The 15,147-nt window shown below is 43.1% G+C and overlaps 1 protein-coding gene across 8 annotated transcripts in view; it reads right to left on the bottom strand.

The window, feature by feature from the left end:
• ARHGEF3 (Rho guanine nucleotide exchange factor 3) overlaps positions 1-15,147 on the bottom strand; it is a 314,253-nt gene that overhangs the window by 218,027 nt on the left and 81,079 nt on the right. For 4 of the 8 annotated variants that reach the window (XM_044933925.2, XM_044933924.2, XM_044933929.2 and 1 more), the window contains exon 3: positions 6,549-6,644. The exons of the other annotated variants lie outside the window; for them this stretch is intronic. In XM_044933925.2, the coding sequence (XP_044789860.2) occupies positions 6,549-6,644 (96 nt within the window). The remainder of the gene's footprint in view (positions 1-6,548; positions 6,645-15,147) is intronic. 8 annotated transcript variants of the gene reach the window in all.

Genomic DNA, 15,147 nt, shown 5'->3' with positions numbered 1-15,147 from the left:
ACTGACTCACACTCAGTCTCACTCCAGTCACGCCATGGCTGCAAGTCCAGCTTTTTACTTCCTGATAAATTATGGAAGAAAGAATTACAGAACCTCAGATTGCTCAGCTGGTTCAATCACTTAACACCAGTTACATCCTCTTTACAACAGTCCTTTTGGGAATATACCCTGAAAGAGGGCCTTCTCTCCTTGGAGAATGAATCTGTAGCTCTTTATATATAATAGATTCTCATTAATTTCTTTCCCTTTCCTTCCTGAGCACCTACTATACCCCCACACAGTGCCACAGAGCTAGAAGAAAGACTCAGCCAGGTGATGAGAAAAGGGAACTGCAGGCCAGGCTCCAGGAAATGCATGTTCAAAGTGAAGGAGGTAAAAAACTGATTTTTGAAAAGATTAATCAAACAGACAAAACTAGCAAAACTGATCAGGTTAAAAGGGGGCAGGGAGAACACTGCAAATACTCTTATGGATGGAGGCACAGCACTATAGACACAACATCAAGTTAATGACAGAAGACTGCTAACCACGCCTTGACACTTCTAAATCTGAAAACTTAAAACATACATTCCTTCAAAATATATAACCTATCAAAATATCTCAAGGAGAAATACAAAACCTAAAAACCTCAATAACTAATAAAAAAAAAAAGAAAGCACCAGAGCAGACAGTTAGGTCCAGTTAGGTCGATGAATTCTATAAAACTTTCAAAACAGATCATTCCAATCTTAGACAGGCTGTTCCATAGAAGATAAAAAAGAGTCCAGAGTTAAGAAGCAGAGACAACACATTTGAACAACTGGAATTAAAAGTATGACAACTCAAATTCTGTGAATAAGGAAATGGATTAAATGAAGCTATATCCATTAGCTGTATTCATTCTTATCAAATGGAAGACAACATAGAATTATATAATAATGAAAAATCTTTAAAAAAAAAAGAATGAAAATTCAAGTCACAGGAGATACCCATATGGTATACTATTGAGGAATGCACAAAGTAACACCCTGTTGATGGCTACATGTAGTAGAAATGTAAGACTAAACAGGCTGTATCAACTGCAGAAGGCAGCTTCCTTCCCTCTGGGCATGAAGAGGGCAGAGCGACTGGGTGGAGCACACACAAGGCTTCCTTTCTGCATGGAATGTTTCCGTTATTCACATAAAAATTCTGAAGCCAACAGGGCAAAATGTTGCTGCTTATTCAATCTATATGGGGATACAGAGGTGGATATTATAATAGCTGATATTTTGCTATATGGGTGAAAATTGTAGAATTAAAAATAGTAATAAACAGGAATAAATCACGGCAAAGCTATATAACAAAATCTCAAGCATCCATTAAGAATAGTGAGGTAAATCTAAATCCTCACTAGCAGAAACCTTAAAATATGTGAAATAAGACACAAGACAACATGTAAACCCATTGAGGTTTACACACACACACACCCACACACACACAGAATCAGCAGTGTGTGTGCAAGGTGAGGGCCCTGGAAGAGCACACACCCGACTGTTAACAGTGACTGATGACATAGCTGGGGTGGGGGTTAGGCGGCATAAATGTGGACATTACCGTTTACATTATGTATTTTTAAATCATTACTATGGGAACCTATTGTGCCTATAATGGAAGTCATAATGATGTTTATAAAAAGGCCCTGACAGGTGGAGGAGGCGGCAGAGAGACATGAGATGAGGCGGAGCAGGTGGCCAAGGCGGAGCCTTAAAAGCTGGGCTTGGGGGTAACGGGGTGCTACTAAAATTGTAAAGTGAGGAGTGACATGATGAGGATTGCCTTTAGAAAGATCCCTGTGGATAAACTGGGAGACTAGGACTGACCCTCCCCAACTCTTTGAGAGAGATAAGCTTCATCTAAATTATATCATCTGATTGATGATTGTCATTTATAATTTGATTGCTACTTCTGTTTCAGCTATTCCTTGGAAAAGGTGTACAGATTTTAATTACGTTTTGTCTATAGATTATAAGATAAAGTGAAGCATGTATCTCCTGATACTTTTTAAGCTCACCTGTCTTTATACTTAAAAATGTCTTTTAATAGTAGGTTTCCCTGGCGGCTCAGATGGTAAAGAACCTGCCTGCAATGCAGGAGGTATGTGTTCAATCCCTGGGTCAGGAAGATTCCCTGGAGGAGGAAATGGCAACCCACTCCAGTATTCTTGCCTGAAGAATTCCATGGACAGAGGAGCCTGGCAGGCTACAGTCCATGGGGTCACAAGAGTTGGACACAACTGAGCAACTCTCCTTCACTCACTCAGGACTGACATATGCACACTACATAAAATAGACAACTAATAGGAAAGGGCTATAGAGCACAGGGGACTCTACTCAACACTCTGCATGGCCTATATGGCCAAAGAGTCTAAGAATAAATAAACAAAATGAGAGGATATATGTATAACTGATTCACCTTGCTGTACACTTGAAACCTACACATTGTAAATCAACTACAATCCAAAAAAATTCTTTTAAAAAAGAAAGATCCATCAGGTTAGAGAGAGGAGAAGATAGCTGATGGGGATCCAGGGTGAAGGCAGAGACCTACAGGGAGGCTCCTGGAAGCATACAGATCCACTGCAGCCTCTCCCGTGGGACATCTTCAAGATTCTGAAGGCAAAGAAGTCAAGTCTGTTCAGACTTCTCTCCCATTCTCCACCCATGCGCCTGTTATTTTTAGAACAGCACTCATTGTTCAATAGAAATATCATGTGGGCAACATATGTAAATTAAAATTTTCTATGAGTCACATTAAAATGGTAGAAAAGAAAAGCAGGTAAGTTTAATTTTAATAATACAGTTTCCTGAGCCCAATATATCCAGATAGTATTATCAGTTCAACATGCAATCAACAGGAGAAAATTAGAAATATTTTACATTTTTTATACCAAATCTTCAAAATCCACTATTTCACCCTTGGAGCACATCTTAATTGGCACTAGCCATGTTTCAAGTGCTCAGGGGGGACAGGTGGCATGTGTCTACCCTACTGGACAGCTCAGTTATAGAAAAAGAGCACTTACAGTTTCAAAGAGCCTCAAACTTTGAAAATTCACTGCTCTATGTTTCAGCAGTTAGTGACCACTCAAAATGTGTAAGTTGAGACCCACATAAAGTGGGACATTCTCCAAAAAGATATCTGTATCCATCTGAATTCAGAAACATTCAAAGGTGCAAAGTATTTTTACAAAGGCTTTAGAGACATAGTCTCTAGAAAAACCAATGGAGATGATCTTTAGGTCACATGCCTACTTGAATGGAGCAACAAATGAAATTCTTTCCCAAATGGAGCGTATCTCAAACAAATGTTTATGATCTGTTGCTAAATAATAAAGAATTGCTCTAACCAAACTAATTCCAGAATTAACTAAAAAGAAGAGATTGAAATGATTTTTAAACTCATGAAATTATTATATTTATAATTCCCCTTTTGTGAAACATTTGTTCAGGTTTATTTACTCACTTATATAAAGGGATTCTCTCTTCTGTTATTGATATGTAAAGGTTCTTTATATATTCAGGATACAGGATGAAGCAGTGTCTAACACATAGCTGATACTCTAGTAACCATACTGAAAATATATAAAATTTTGATCAAATAATGAATGAAAATAGATAAACAAAATGTGATATACGTGCATAAAATGGAGTATTATTCAACCACAAAAAGGATGAAATCCGGATACATGCTACAACATGTAACAATCTTGAAAACGTTATACAAAGTGAAAAGAGTCAGACACAAAAGGCCACATACTGTATGATTCCACTTATATGGAATACCCAGAATAGGCAAACCCACAGAAACAGCAGACAAGCGTTGCCAGGGGCTAGGGTAAGTGAGCAAATGGACAGTGGCTATTCAATTCGTGTACAGTTGCCTTTGAGGGTAATTTATAAAAAGGTCCAGAATGAGATAATGGTGACATATGCACAATACTGTGAATGCACTTAATGCCACTCAATTATTATAACACTTAACATTGCTAATACTTCGTTATGTGTAGTTTACCACAATTTTTTAAAAAGTGAGGGTAAAGTAAAGCTTGTTATTGTTCAGTTGCTAAGTCATGTCCAACTCTTTGCAACCCCGTGTAATATAGCACGCCAGGCTCCTCTGTTTGCAATTTTCAGGCAAAATAAAAGATATACATCTCATGGAAAAAATGCTCATGAATAACAATACAAAGTAAAATGCTACTATATTAACTATTCCAGAAAAGGGAAATATGTAAATAAAAGCCAGGAGACCATTCTGTACAGCTTGGGAACTGACAGAAATGGCTTAGATGTGAAGTTTTACTGGGACTGTGAGAAGCCAACCCTACTAGTCTGTTTCCGAGGCACATATTTACGTGAATTATTCAACAATGATAAAAATTCCCACAGCCTCTGGCTTTCTGTGCTTCCTCCCACTCTCCACCCCCAGCTGGGTGTCTGTGCTCAGAGATTCTGCAGCATTACCCCTTCTGTCTTCTGCTCCCAGCTCACAAGCCACTCTGCCGTGCTGCTTCTTACACTGGAGCTTCCTGCAAAGCTAGTCTCTTCAGGACAATTCTTCATGAGTGCAATCTTCCAGAAGACAGACTGCTATTGACAAATTTCAGTGATTCTCAGGTGGAGCCAGCAAGGGACAGCGGGGCACCGTGGTTAAGAGCGCAGATGCTGGAGCCATCTCTGCTATTCACCAGCTGTGTGACACTGGGCGAGTGACCTAACCTCCCTGTTCCTACTTCTCCCTTCTGTAAAATGGAGGTTATAACACTCATAACACAGTGCCACTGTGTGGATTAAATGAGTTAATGTATGTACAGCTCTTTGTGCCTGGTACACAAAAGGTGCACTTTAAGAGTTATCTTCCTTCTGGGTGATAAACGAGAAGGCCAGGTCTTTTGGATTTTCATTCTGGGTGAGCTGGGAAGCCACAAAGGATTCTAAACAGAAAGGAAATATGGTCTAAGTTTTAAAAGGACTGTTCTCAATGCTGCATGGAGATAATAGCTATAGAGACAGGACAAAGGGCAGGGAGAAGGAGAGGGTGGCCCAGATGAGGGGCAACAGGGACCTGGACCAAGATGGTAGCAGTGGGGTTGGTGAGCAGTGCTAGAATTATGTACATATTTAAAGGTAGGGTAACAGGATTTGCTGTTGGGTTGACACAGGGGGTGAAATAAAAAAGAAATAAAGGATGCTCTAAGAATTTTTAGGCTGAGCAACTGGGAAGGTGAGGAAGACTTATCAGAGCAGCAGTTTTGGGGACAAAAATCAAGAGCGGACATTATCGCATTTGAAATATGACGTGTGTTTTGGTACGGGCCTCTAAATAGAGGTATGGAATCTGCAGCTGAATTTAAGGAACTGGAGACTGTATTCAAGAGTCATCAGCCTTCAGACAGAAGAGGAGTCCTGACAAAGTGAGCGGGGGCATCCCAGAGGCCAGAGAAGAAAGTGTTTAGGGGAAGGGGTGCTCTACAATGCCATTAAGTAGGGGAAGGAGAAATGCTCACTGAATTTGGCAAAGCAGAAGTCCCTGGTGACTTGATAAATCAAGGAAGTAAGCGGAGCTGGGGGGACAAGAGCTGAGAGGGATATGTCTGCAGATTACCCAGAAGCATTGTTCATAGAAAATACAAATTGACAAGGATCTTAGGTATTGGCTAGTCCACTGAGTCATTAAAATGTGAGCTCCCCTCACACCCGCTGCTCTGTGACAACCTAGAGGGGTGGGATGGGCTGGGAGGTGGGAGGGAGGTTCAAGAGGGAGGGGACATATGTATACTTATGGCTGATCCATGTTGATGTACGGCAGAAACCAACACAATATTGTAAGGTAATTACCCTCCAATTAAAAATAAACAGATTAAAAAATAAACACTTTTGGTCCCTATGCACAAATAATTCAGTTATAAGCATTAAAAGATTTAAAAAGGCATGGCTGTCCCATTGGGATCCCTGACAAGACATTTTAATGTCTCAACTAAAATGCTATAAAAACAGTGATACTGGACACTTAAAAAAGAAAAATAAAAAATGTAAGCTCCCTGAGGACAGGCACTTCTGTCTTTTTAATGCCTCATCCCCAGCCTCTGGCACATGGAAGATGCTCAAAAAATATTTGTAAGACTTCTTTGAACTTTCTTGACATCTCTGGCCAAACAGTACAGGTCAACAGGAATTTCCTATTCCTAACAGGATGGTATGGAAGACAGTGAGAAAACACACATACAAATATCCAAGATGGAATCACAGTCTCCTCCTTTGACTGAAGAAACTAGACTTAATACTTCTTGGCATTTACTCAGCACAGAAATAACGTTTCCCGGTTACCCCTTGTTGGCATCCTGACCTGCATCATCGTTGCATGGATGACTTCTCATTGGCAGTGCTAAGTTTCAAATAGTCGAGCTAATTATGAGCTAGTCTAGTTAGCAGAAATTACAGGATATTTTTGAAGGGACGCTTTGTAACAAAGGTCTTTCGGAAATCCAATTGAAGAAAATTATTTTTTCATATGCTCCGAGCACTGACCTGCGAATGCTGTTTCTAAAGCGTCTGGGGGCTGCTTTTAAAAGCACGGGGCTGGTTCTCCCTCTTCCCGCCTGCGACCGTCTGAATGATGGCATGCTGTCAACGGGAAAGGCTTCATTACCTCCTAAGGCAATCCACATCCTGCCTCTCCAGGTCACAGCCCGGCAGAGAGCGGCTTCACGTCCCTCCGGAAAGGATAATTAGCTTTCTACCCTTTAATCAAGGAGCAGCAGATTGTTGTTTTTCTAAAGTTTTGCCTGGGGAGAGCCTGTTCTTTCCCGAGCGTGTGTTTTTCTAACCAGGACTCCTTGTACGCGCCTTACCTTCCAATGAGCCAACACTGAGAGCACTGACCCCCCACCCCTCTTCTGAAATAAGAAACTGGAGCTCTCCACTGATGAGTCAATGGCCCGCAATTCCAAGGATGTGGAATCAGGTCTCGGTCACCCCAGTTTATCACCACCACTGACCTCTGCCTTATGGACAAGGAGAATACTCAACTTCTCTGTCATGAAAATGACACTTTTAAAGGTTTATTTATTTTTTTTAACACTTACTATGTACCACTGTACTCAGTACTTAATAAATATTAACTCATTTAGTCCTCAAAACGATTTTACAAGTAGGCATTGCTATTATTCCCACTTCATAGATGAGGAAAACGAAGCTCAGAGAGGTTAAGTGACTTGCCCCAAATCACACAACTAGGAGAGGCAGAGCTAGGATTCAAACCCAGGCAACCTGGCTCCAGAAAACCTGCACAGAGACACGGACGTTAAAACCACTGCAGAATCAGTGACAACAGAGTAAAGGAGATGGGAACTAAAATGCTTACTACGTACCAGACCCAGAGCCAGTGTTACAGGGTTGGTTCCTCTTTATGTGAAATGCAATTAATCTTAAATAATAATAATAAATAATCAGAGATTAGTCTTACCAGTTTTTCTACATCTGCAAGTAAAAATCCATTCAAACTGGTACACTTTACTGTGTGCACATTATGCTTTGATTAAAAAAATAGTTGCAGCTTGAAAAAGTTAGTGGTTGGACTTCCCTGGTGGTACAGTGGATAAGAATCCGCCTACCAATGCAGGGGACCGCGGTTCAATCCCTGGACTGGTTAAGATCCCATGTGGCGCAGAGCAACTAAGCCCATGCAACACAACTACTGAGCCCGAGCTCTAGGGCCCGCAAGCTGTCACTACTGAAGCCCGAGAGCCTTGGGCTCTGCAACGAGAGAAGCCATCGCACTGCAATTAGAGAGTAGCCCCTACTCACGGCAACTAGAGAAAGCCCAGGCACAGAAAAAAAGCCAAGTGCAGCCAATAGATAAAGAATATCTAAGCATCAATCCCTCCTCTCTTTAGGATGGTGAGAGAGAATGAAAAAAAACAAATGGAGTAAAATGTTAACATTCTAAAAAAAAAAAAAAAAGTTAATGGCTGAATTTTCTTAATGTTTTAAATGGATTTGGATCAAATAATCCTTAGAAGACATGTTTTAAAAAATCACCTTGAACTATCCAATTTTTGTCTTAACAAAATTAAGAAAAGCCTTTAGAATTGTTCTAATTAGCTATACACAAACCAGAAACAAAAAGGAGGGGGATAAATTCATGTTTTTCAAATCTTGGAAAGCTCCAGCTCAAAAATTATATTTACAGACACCATAGTTTACCAGTTCCTCTCTGACAGAGGCTCCACAAGGGCTTTTTGCCTAGAGAAGAGCAAAAGGAAGTCCTCACAGTTTTTTTTTTTTAGTAATATATTGATCAGATGCTAATAAATCAGTATGTAGGTGGTCCAATTTTCCAAATTGAAAATCGCGACCTTTAAAATTAGTCTTCAGAATTGAGCATCTCTAACAAATGTTCTGTTGATTCCAACTCCAAAAACACCCCAAAATTCTTAAATTAGCCAGCATCACTTAAAGCAGTTTATTGACTCTCTAATATAGGACCTACCACAGTCTCCAAGGTAATTAGAAGCTCCATAAATGCTGTTTTTGGCAGTGACTGGGGCCACACATTAAAACATGTTTATTCCCAAACGTCAGTGAAATATGGCGGGGGGTGGCACCACATCAGACTTGTTGCAGCATTATGCGCAGAAAAGGGAAAGGTGATGCTAAGGGCACCGTTCAAACTGAGATAATTTCATCACTATGACAAACAGCAAGCCACCCCCAAAATTCTGAGTAAGAGGGGAGAATTCTGAGTAAGAGAATTACTCAGAGGAAGGGAATTCTGAGTAAAAGTGGGAACTATTATTACTACTTTAATAAGAATAGTAATACTGCTGCTGTGCCTTTTCTGTGGCTTAATTCATTTCATTTTCATGGGGGCTCTAACAGAAATAAGAGCCATAACAGAAGAGAAGGCTGAGGCACTGAGAATCTAGCCTTGGAAATGCCCCAGAGTTAGAGGTCAGGGCCAGACAGCCTGATTCCAGGATGCCTGCTCTCAGCCAGAGTCCCGCCAAACTGCCTAAGAATTTTCTGACAAAAAAAAAAAAAAAAAAAAGAATTTTCTGGCCACCTAATCCACAAAAGCCATAAACTGGGAGAGAAAAATTAATCATGTTGATCAGTTATGTGCTATTTATCAATTATTTCTATCAAAGATGGTCCGGCCCATTCTCTTGGGCACCTCATCTTCCAGCTCACCAGCTGGTCTCCAATGGGAACAGGGCCAGCACTTGCATCAGCGTTGCCACAGCTGCTGCCATGACAACCGCATCCTGCCACCCAGGCACAGGTGCTCTCCCCATCTTTGCTCCGGAGCCCTGATTCAGGGATGCAGCTCCTGAGTTCATCTTTCTACCTGCTTCCAACTTGCTCAAGACTTTACTAAAATGATAACCTCCTGGGGTTTCCTCAGGTCCCTGGATACATCTGGATCAGACTAATATGTATGAAGGTGGACAGGGAGGTGGGATTCATGAGGCTATCCAGAGCTGCAGAGCAGGTGGCTAACCTCCCGAGGGGCTTCAGTGCTTGGCAGGGCTAGGTCTGAGTTCTGGCTCTCTGGCCCTTGCTTTCTGGGGATCCTCAGCAAATGATGTGGTCTCTAGGAACCTGTCTTATGTGTGAAAACCAGGGATAATATTAGATTTTACGCTGCACAGAGTTGCTGTGAGGTCTAAGCAGACTGGAGCATGTAAAGGCCATGCGGGGGTGATGCTGGCTGTTACCCATGACTACTGTCAACTACTTCACCATGCACTGGCCCGGTGCTGATGCTGAGAGAGGTCAGGAGCCCTCATCCTCTTGCTGCCACCTTGACAGATCAGCAGCCTGACATTCAAAACAGAAAGTGCTCCTCTGGGCAGCTCATGGGCACTGATCCCAGGGCTGGACAGGCCCACAGACTGCACACACCCAGCTGAGCACAAGGAGACATGAGAGCAGTCAGTGGGGACCCCAAATTCAGTATGCTCCCCTCCACTAGGCTGCGTGGCTTCTCAGAAAAAATCAATTTATCAAAATAAATCTGCTACTTTTATTCAATAAAAATGCCACTCAGCAAAAGACCTTTTTAAGATGCAAAAGCCACGTGTGAACCTTTGGAAATCTTTAAGGTGAAATGAGGGCATTCAGAAATGTCTAGAAAATCACAAGAAACATAAGGTTCACACTGTCATTTGTGGTCATTTCTTGGGGTTAGGTTTGATTCCGGGAACCTGCACTTGCAATGCTACACATTCCTACACTATCGGAACTTTTAGGATATGCATAAGTGAATTCTGTAATCAGAAAATAGTTTTAATAAAAGAACACTAAAATGTTTTGCCATAACATAGACAGTTCACCAAAGAAGAAATCCACACAGCCAATAAACAACAAAAAAATGTTTACCCTCCTTCAGTTCAGCTTAGTCGTGTCCGACTCTTTGCGACCCCATGAATCGCAGCTCGCCAGGCCTCCCTGTCCATCACCAACTCCCAGAGTTTACCCAAACTCATGTTCATCGAGTCGGTGATGCCATCCAGCCATCTCATCCTCTGTCGTCCCCTTCTCCTCCTGCCCCCAATCCCTCCCAGCATCAGGGTCTTCTCCAGTGAGTCAACTCTTCATATGAGGTGGCCAAAGTACTGGAGTTTCAGCCTCAGCATCAGTCCTTCCAATGAACACCCAGGACTGATCTCCTTTAGGATGGACTGGTTGGATCTCCTTGCAGTCCAAGAGACTCTCAAGAGTCTTCTCCAACACCACAGTTCAAAAGCATCAATTATTTGGTGCTCAGCTTTCTTCACAGTCCAACTCTCACATCCATACATGACTACTGGAAAAACCATAGCCTTGACTAGATGGACCTTTGTTGGCAAAGTAATGTCTCTGCTTTTCAATATACTATCTAGGTTGGTCATAACTTTCCTTCCAAGGAGTTAAGAGTCTTTTCATTTCATGGCTGCAGTCACCATCAGCAGTGATTTTGGAGCCCCAAAAAATAAAGTCTGACACTGTTTCCCCATCTATTTCCCATGAAGTGATGGGACCAGATGCCATGATCTTCGTTTTCTGAATGTTGAGCTTTGAGCCAATTTTTCCACTCTCCTCTTTCACTTTCATCAAGAGGCTTTTTAGTTCCTCTTCACTTTCTGCCATAAGGGTGGTGTCATCTGCTTATCTGAGGTTATTGATATTTCTCCTGGCAATCTTGATTCCAGCTTGTGCTTCTTCCAGCCCAGCGTTTCTCATGATGTACTCTGCATAGAAGTTAAATAAGCAGGGTGACAATATGCAGCCTTGACATACACCTATTCCTATTTGGAACCAGTCTGTTGTTCCATGTCCAGTTCTAACTGTTGCTTCCTGACCTGCATACAGACTTCTCAAGAGGCAGGTCAGGTGGTCTGGTATTCCCATTTCTTTCAGAATTTTCCAGTTTATTGTGATCCACACAGTCAAAGGCTTTGGCATAGTCAATAAATCAGAAATAGATGTTTTTCTGGAACTCTCTTGCTTTTTCGATGATCCAGCAGATGTTACCCTCCTTAGTAACTATCAAAATGGAAATCTAAATAAAGAGCACATTTGCCTTTCAAATTGGCAGATCTGACATCGTCCTATCCAGTTTGGGCAAGAATGCAGAGAAGCAGACATTTTGCTTCACAATGATGAATGAATAAATTGGTATAATGTTTCCACAGGATACTTTGGCAGCATTTTCCAAGAACCTTACAATGACCCAGAACTTCATGCTTACAATAATTACTTAGACCAAAAAAGAAAAAAAAAAACCCACAAACTTGGGCTCAACAACCAGAATATAGCTCCCACTGTTGTTTTGGAGGGAGAAACAGCACAGCTCACATAGCTGACAAGAGGGACTGGCTGCTGAGAAGGTGTCTTGCAAAGTTCCACAGGTTCAGTGTGTAAAATAAAGGCCACAAGACTTGCTTATTCCACATGGTGAAAATATAAAGTTTCTGCATTGGGTGCTTTTAATCACATGCTTTGATCCCAGACACACTTGGTTTTGCATCGAAGGAGACTGAAGTGAAAGTGAAGTCACTCAGTCGTGTCCGACTCTTTGTGACCCCGTGGACTGTAGCCTACCAGGCTCCTTCGTCCATGGGATTCTCCAGGCAAGAGTACTGGAGTGGGTTGCCATTTCCTTCTCCAGGGGATCTTTCCGACCCAGGGATCGAACCCAGGTCTGCCGCATTGCAGGCAGACGCTTTACCCTCTGAGCCACCAGGGAAGCCCAAGGAGACTGAGACCCAGGCTTATTAGACAGCTTGCCCCCAGGTGGCTGGGACAGGTTCACAGTGTATTCACTTCCCCAAGGGCAGAACTGTCACCTTCAGGGCCCAGCACAGCCTCTGTGGTGGGGCCAAGCTGTGCCCTAGTCCACAGCAGGCCCACGCTGGGGGTGGGGACACTTCTTTAAATTCCTCTTCCCCCTAAGAAGCCAGGAGCTCACCGCCCTGCCCCAGCTACCAGGAGACAAGAACAAAGCTGGGGTCTGTGAGTAAAGCCCTCTCACTAATAATTAAACCACCACCTTCTGAGAAGGTCTCACCCTGCCAGGTCTCCAGGCGATTCTTATCATCAATTCCTTCTTAGCCCGCAGGTCATAGACATCAGCCTCTCTGTCTTACATCACCCAGCTCATGAGGATGTGAAATGTGAACTCCACTCAGCCACATTCTCACCCCTTTCTAGCAGTTTCCTCACTATAAAATTGGTAGAAAAATAGCAACCGCTTCAGAGGGTTTTTTGTGAAGATTAAATGAATCAATCTATAGAAAATGCCTGGAATGTTTCCTGACCTATGGGAAGCGCTCTGAACAGCTCTTATTATTTCATGGAGACTGTATAGAGTAGTGGTTAAGAACAAGAACTCTAGAGCCAGCTGCCTGGGTTTCAAATCACTTATCTACCACTCACTGGCTCTGTGACTTTAGGCAAGTTACTCACCTCTCTGTTTGTTCATCAGTGAAATGATAATAATAGTACCCTCCTGAGTTGACATGAATACTCACATTTTCTAGCTGAGCTGATGTACTCAGGGGAGCTAGGAACAGCGTCTGTCATGTACTGTAGTGGCTGCATGTGAGGCACACAATACACACTAGGTGTTCTGAACTTGACACCATGCTAGTCCACCACCACCTCCAACAGAAGTCATCAATCAGGCGATAAGAACCTAACATGCGATCGCCTATTTAATGCTGACAACACAAGATTATTTTTCAGATTTATAGATGGGGAATCAGAGGCACAGAGAGCTCAAGTAACTTGCCCCAGATCACACAGCCAGGAAGCATCGATGATGCCAGGCTTCAAACCACATCAGTCAGAATGTAGCACTCTTGCCCCCTGCACTGCTCAGCCTGACATTCACATAACCCAGGCCACCTCCTTGCAAAGCTGTATGCCTGCTAGCACTTCCTATGGAGGGTGATGCATTGCTTTTGAGCTTTGAGATGATTCACTATCAAGCCCCCTACTGTGTCACACGAACACTGGCCCCAGGGATGCCTGATGAACAGATGGGTAAGTCACACCAGCACAGTCACCAAAGAGCAAGGCCAACATCATCATCATTATCCCTCCCTATCCTCCTGGTATGGGTCCAACTCTGGAGACATTAGCATTAGAGCAAACTTCTGGACTGAGACACGTAACCGGTGTCTTGGAAATGCATGCTGACATCCACACGGCTGGTTTTCCCCACAGCTGTTGATGGTCATGTGTTATTTAAACTATGGCCTGCTCACAAGTTAACACTGGAGGGTGAGACCAGGGTAAATCTTCCTTAATGGGCCATTTCAGCCTTTGGAGCATGAGATATGTGGCAGCAAGTTCACTTCCCATCACCAGAGTAAAAAGCTGACAAAGCTTCCCTGCAAACCAGATGGCCAGAGCTACAGGTAGGGGCCACCGAGAAACACCATCTCTGGGGCTGTTCTGTGCTTCTCACAGCTTCCTTAGCAATTCATCAGAACTAGCTGTTGGAGAGAGAAAAAACAAAACAAAACAAAACAAAACCTACCCATGTGTTTCACCAGAACTCATAAGCCTGTACTGTTTCAAACCTGCTCATTTTAATTAAGTGTCTATTTAATTGTTTATTTTCAGATAATGTGCCTAAAACTCAAATAGGTAAGAGCTGGAAGGATCCTCAGAGAACCAGCTAATCTACCACCCTCATTTAGAGACTGGAAAACTAAGAGTGGGCTCAAGAAGGAAATGGCAAACCCACTCCAGTATTCTTGCCCAGGAAATCCTATGGATAGGGAGCCTGGCAGGCTACAGCCCATAGCGTTGCAAAGACTCAGACGTGGCTTAGTGACTAAACAACAACAAGGTCACGTGGTCTGTGGAAAGAAGCCCCTCTGAAAACGTCCCTCTGCCTCCAACAGTGGCTGGGATGTTCCAAAAACCACCTAACTTCCAGTGTCAGAGAATCCTGCGCTTGCAGCCCAGCCCTCCTCGGCAGGCTCAGCAAGCCAGGTCAGATTCAGTGACTCGTTCTCAGCCTGACTGTCCCAGTTAATATGCGGCCCTCAGTTAAGCCTACACGGGAGGGGCCACGTTTTGAGCACCCACTGAGCTGCCTTTCCCATAGGAAGACTCCCAGTTTGGTGTTGAAATTCAGTCCCCATGACGCAGGTAGTCTTCCGCGACGTGGAACAGCCACAAGAGACTGGACCTCCACTGCAGCTCTGAATACTCTGCCCATAGACCCCACCGTCTGGTATCTTCCTCTGTTTATTTCTGCTCTGCTCCATTGTATAATCACAACTCTCTCTGGGCAGGGAGTTGTATTTTCCTAGAACCTAACCCATCCTGATTGGAAAAGATCCTGATGCTGGGAAAGACTGAGGACAGGAGGAGAAGAGGGCAGCAGAGGATGAGATGGTTGGATAGCATCACTGATTCAATGGACATGAACTTGGGTAAACTCTGGGAGATGGTGAGGGACAGGGAGGCCCGGTGTGCTGCAGTCCATGGGGTCACAAAGAGTCAGACACGGCTGAGTGACTGAACAACAGCAGCAACTCATCCTCACTGAGGAGGTCCTCAACCCAAGATGGGTAGACAGTAAGTGCGTAGACTCACTCATGACGGGTAGGTGAGCATGTTACAA

The sequence above is a fragment of the Bubalus bubalis genome, chromosome 21 (assembly GCF_019923935.1).
Source record: "Bubalus bubalis isolate 160015118507 breed Murrah chromosome 21, NDDB_SH_1, whole genome shotgun sequence".
NCBI classification, from domain to species: Eukaryota; Metazoa; Chordata; class Mammalia; order Artiodactyla; family Bovidae; genus Bubalus; species Bubalus bubalis.
This window is presented reverse-complemented; position numbering and strand designations above follow the sequence as displayed.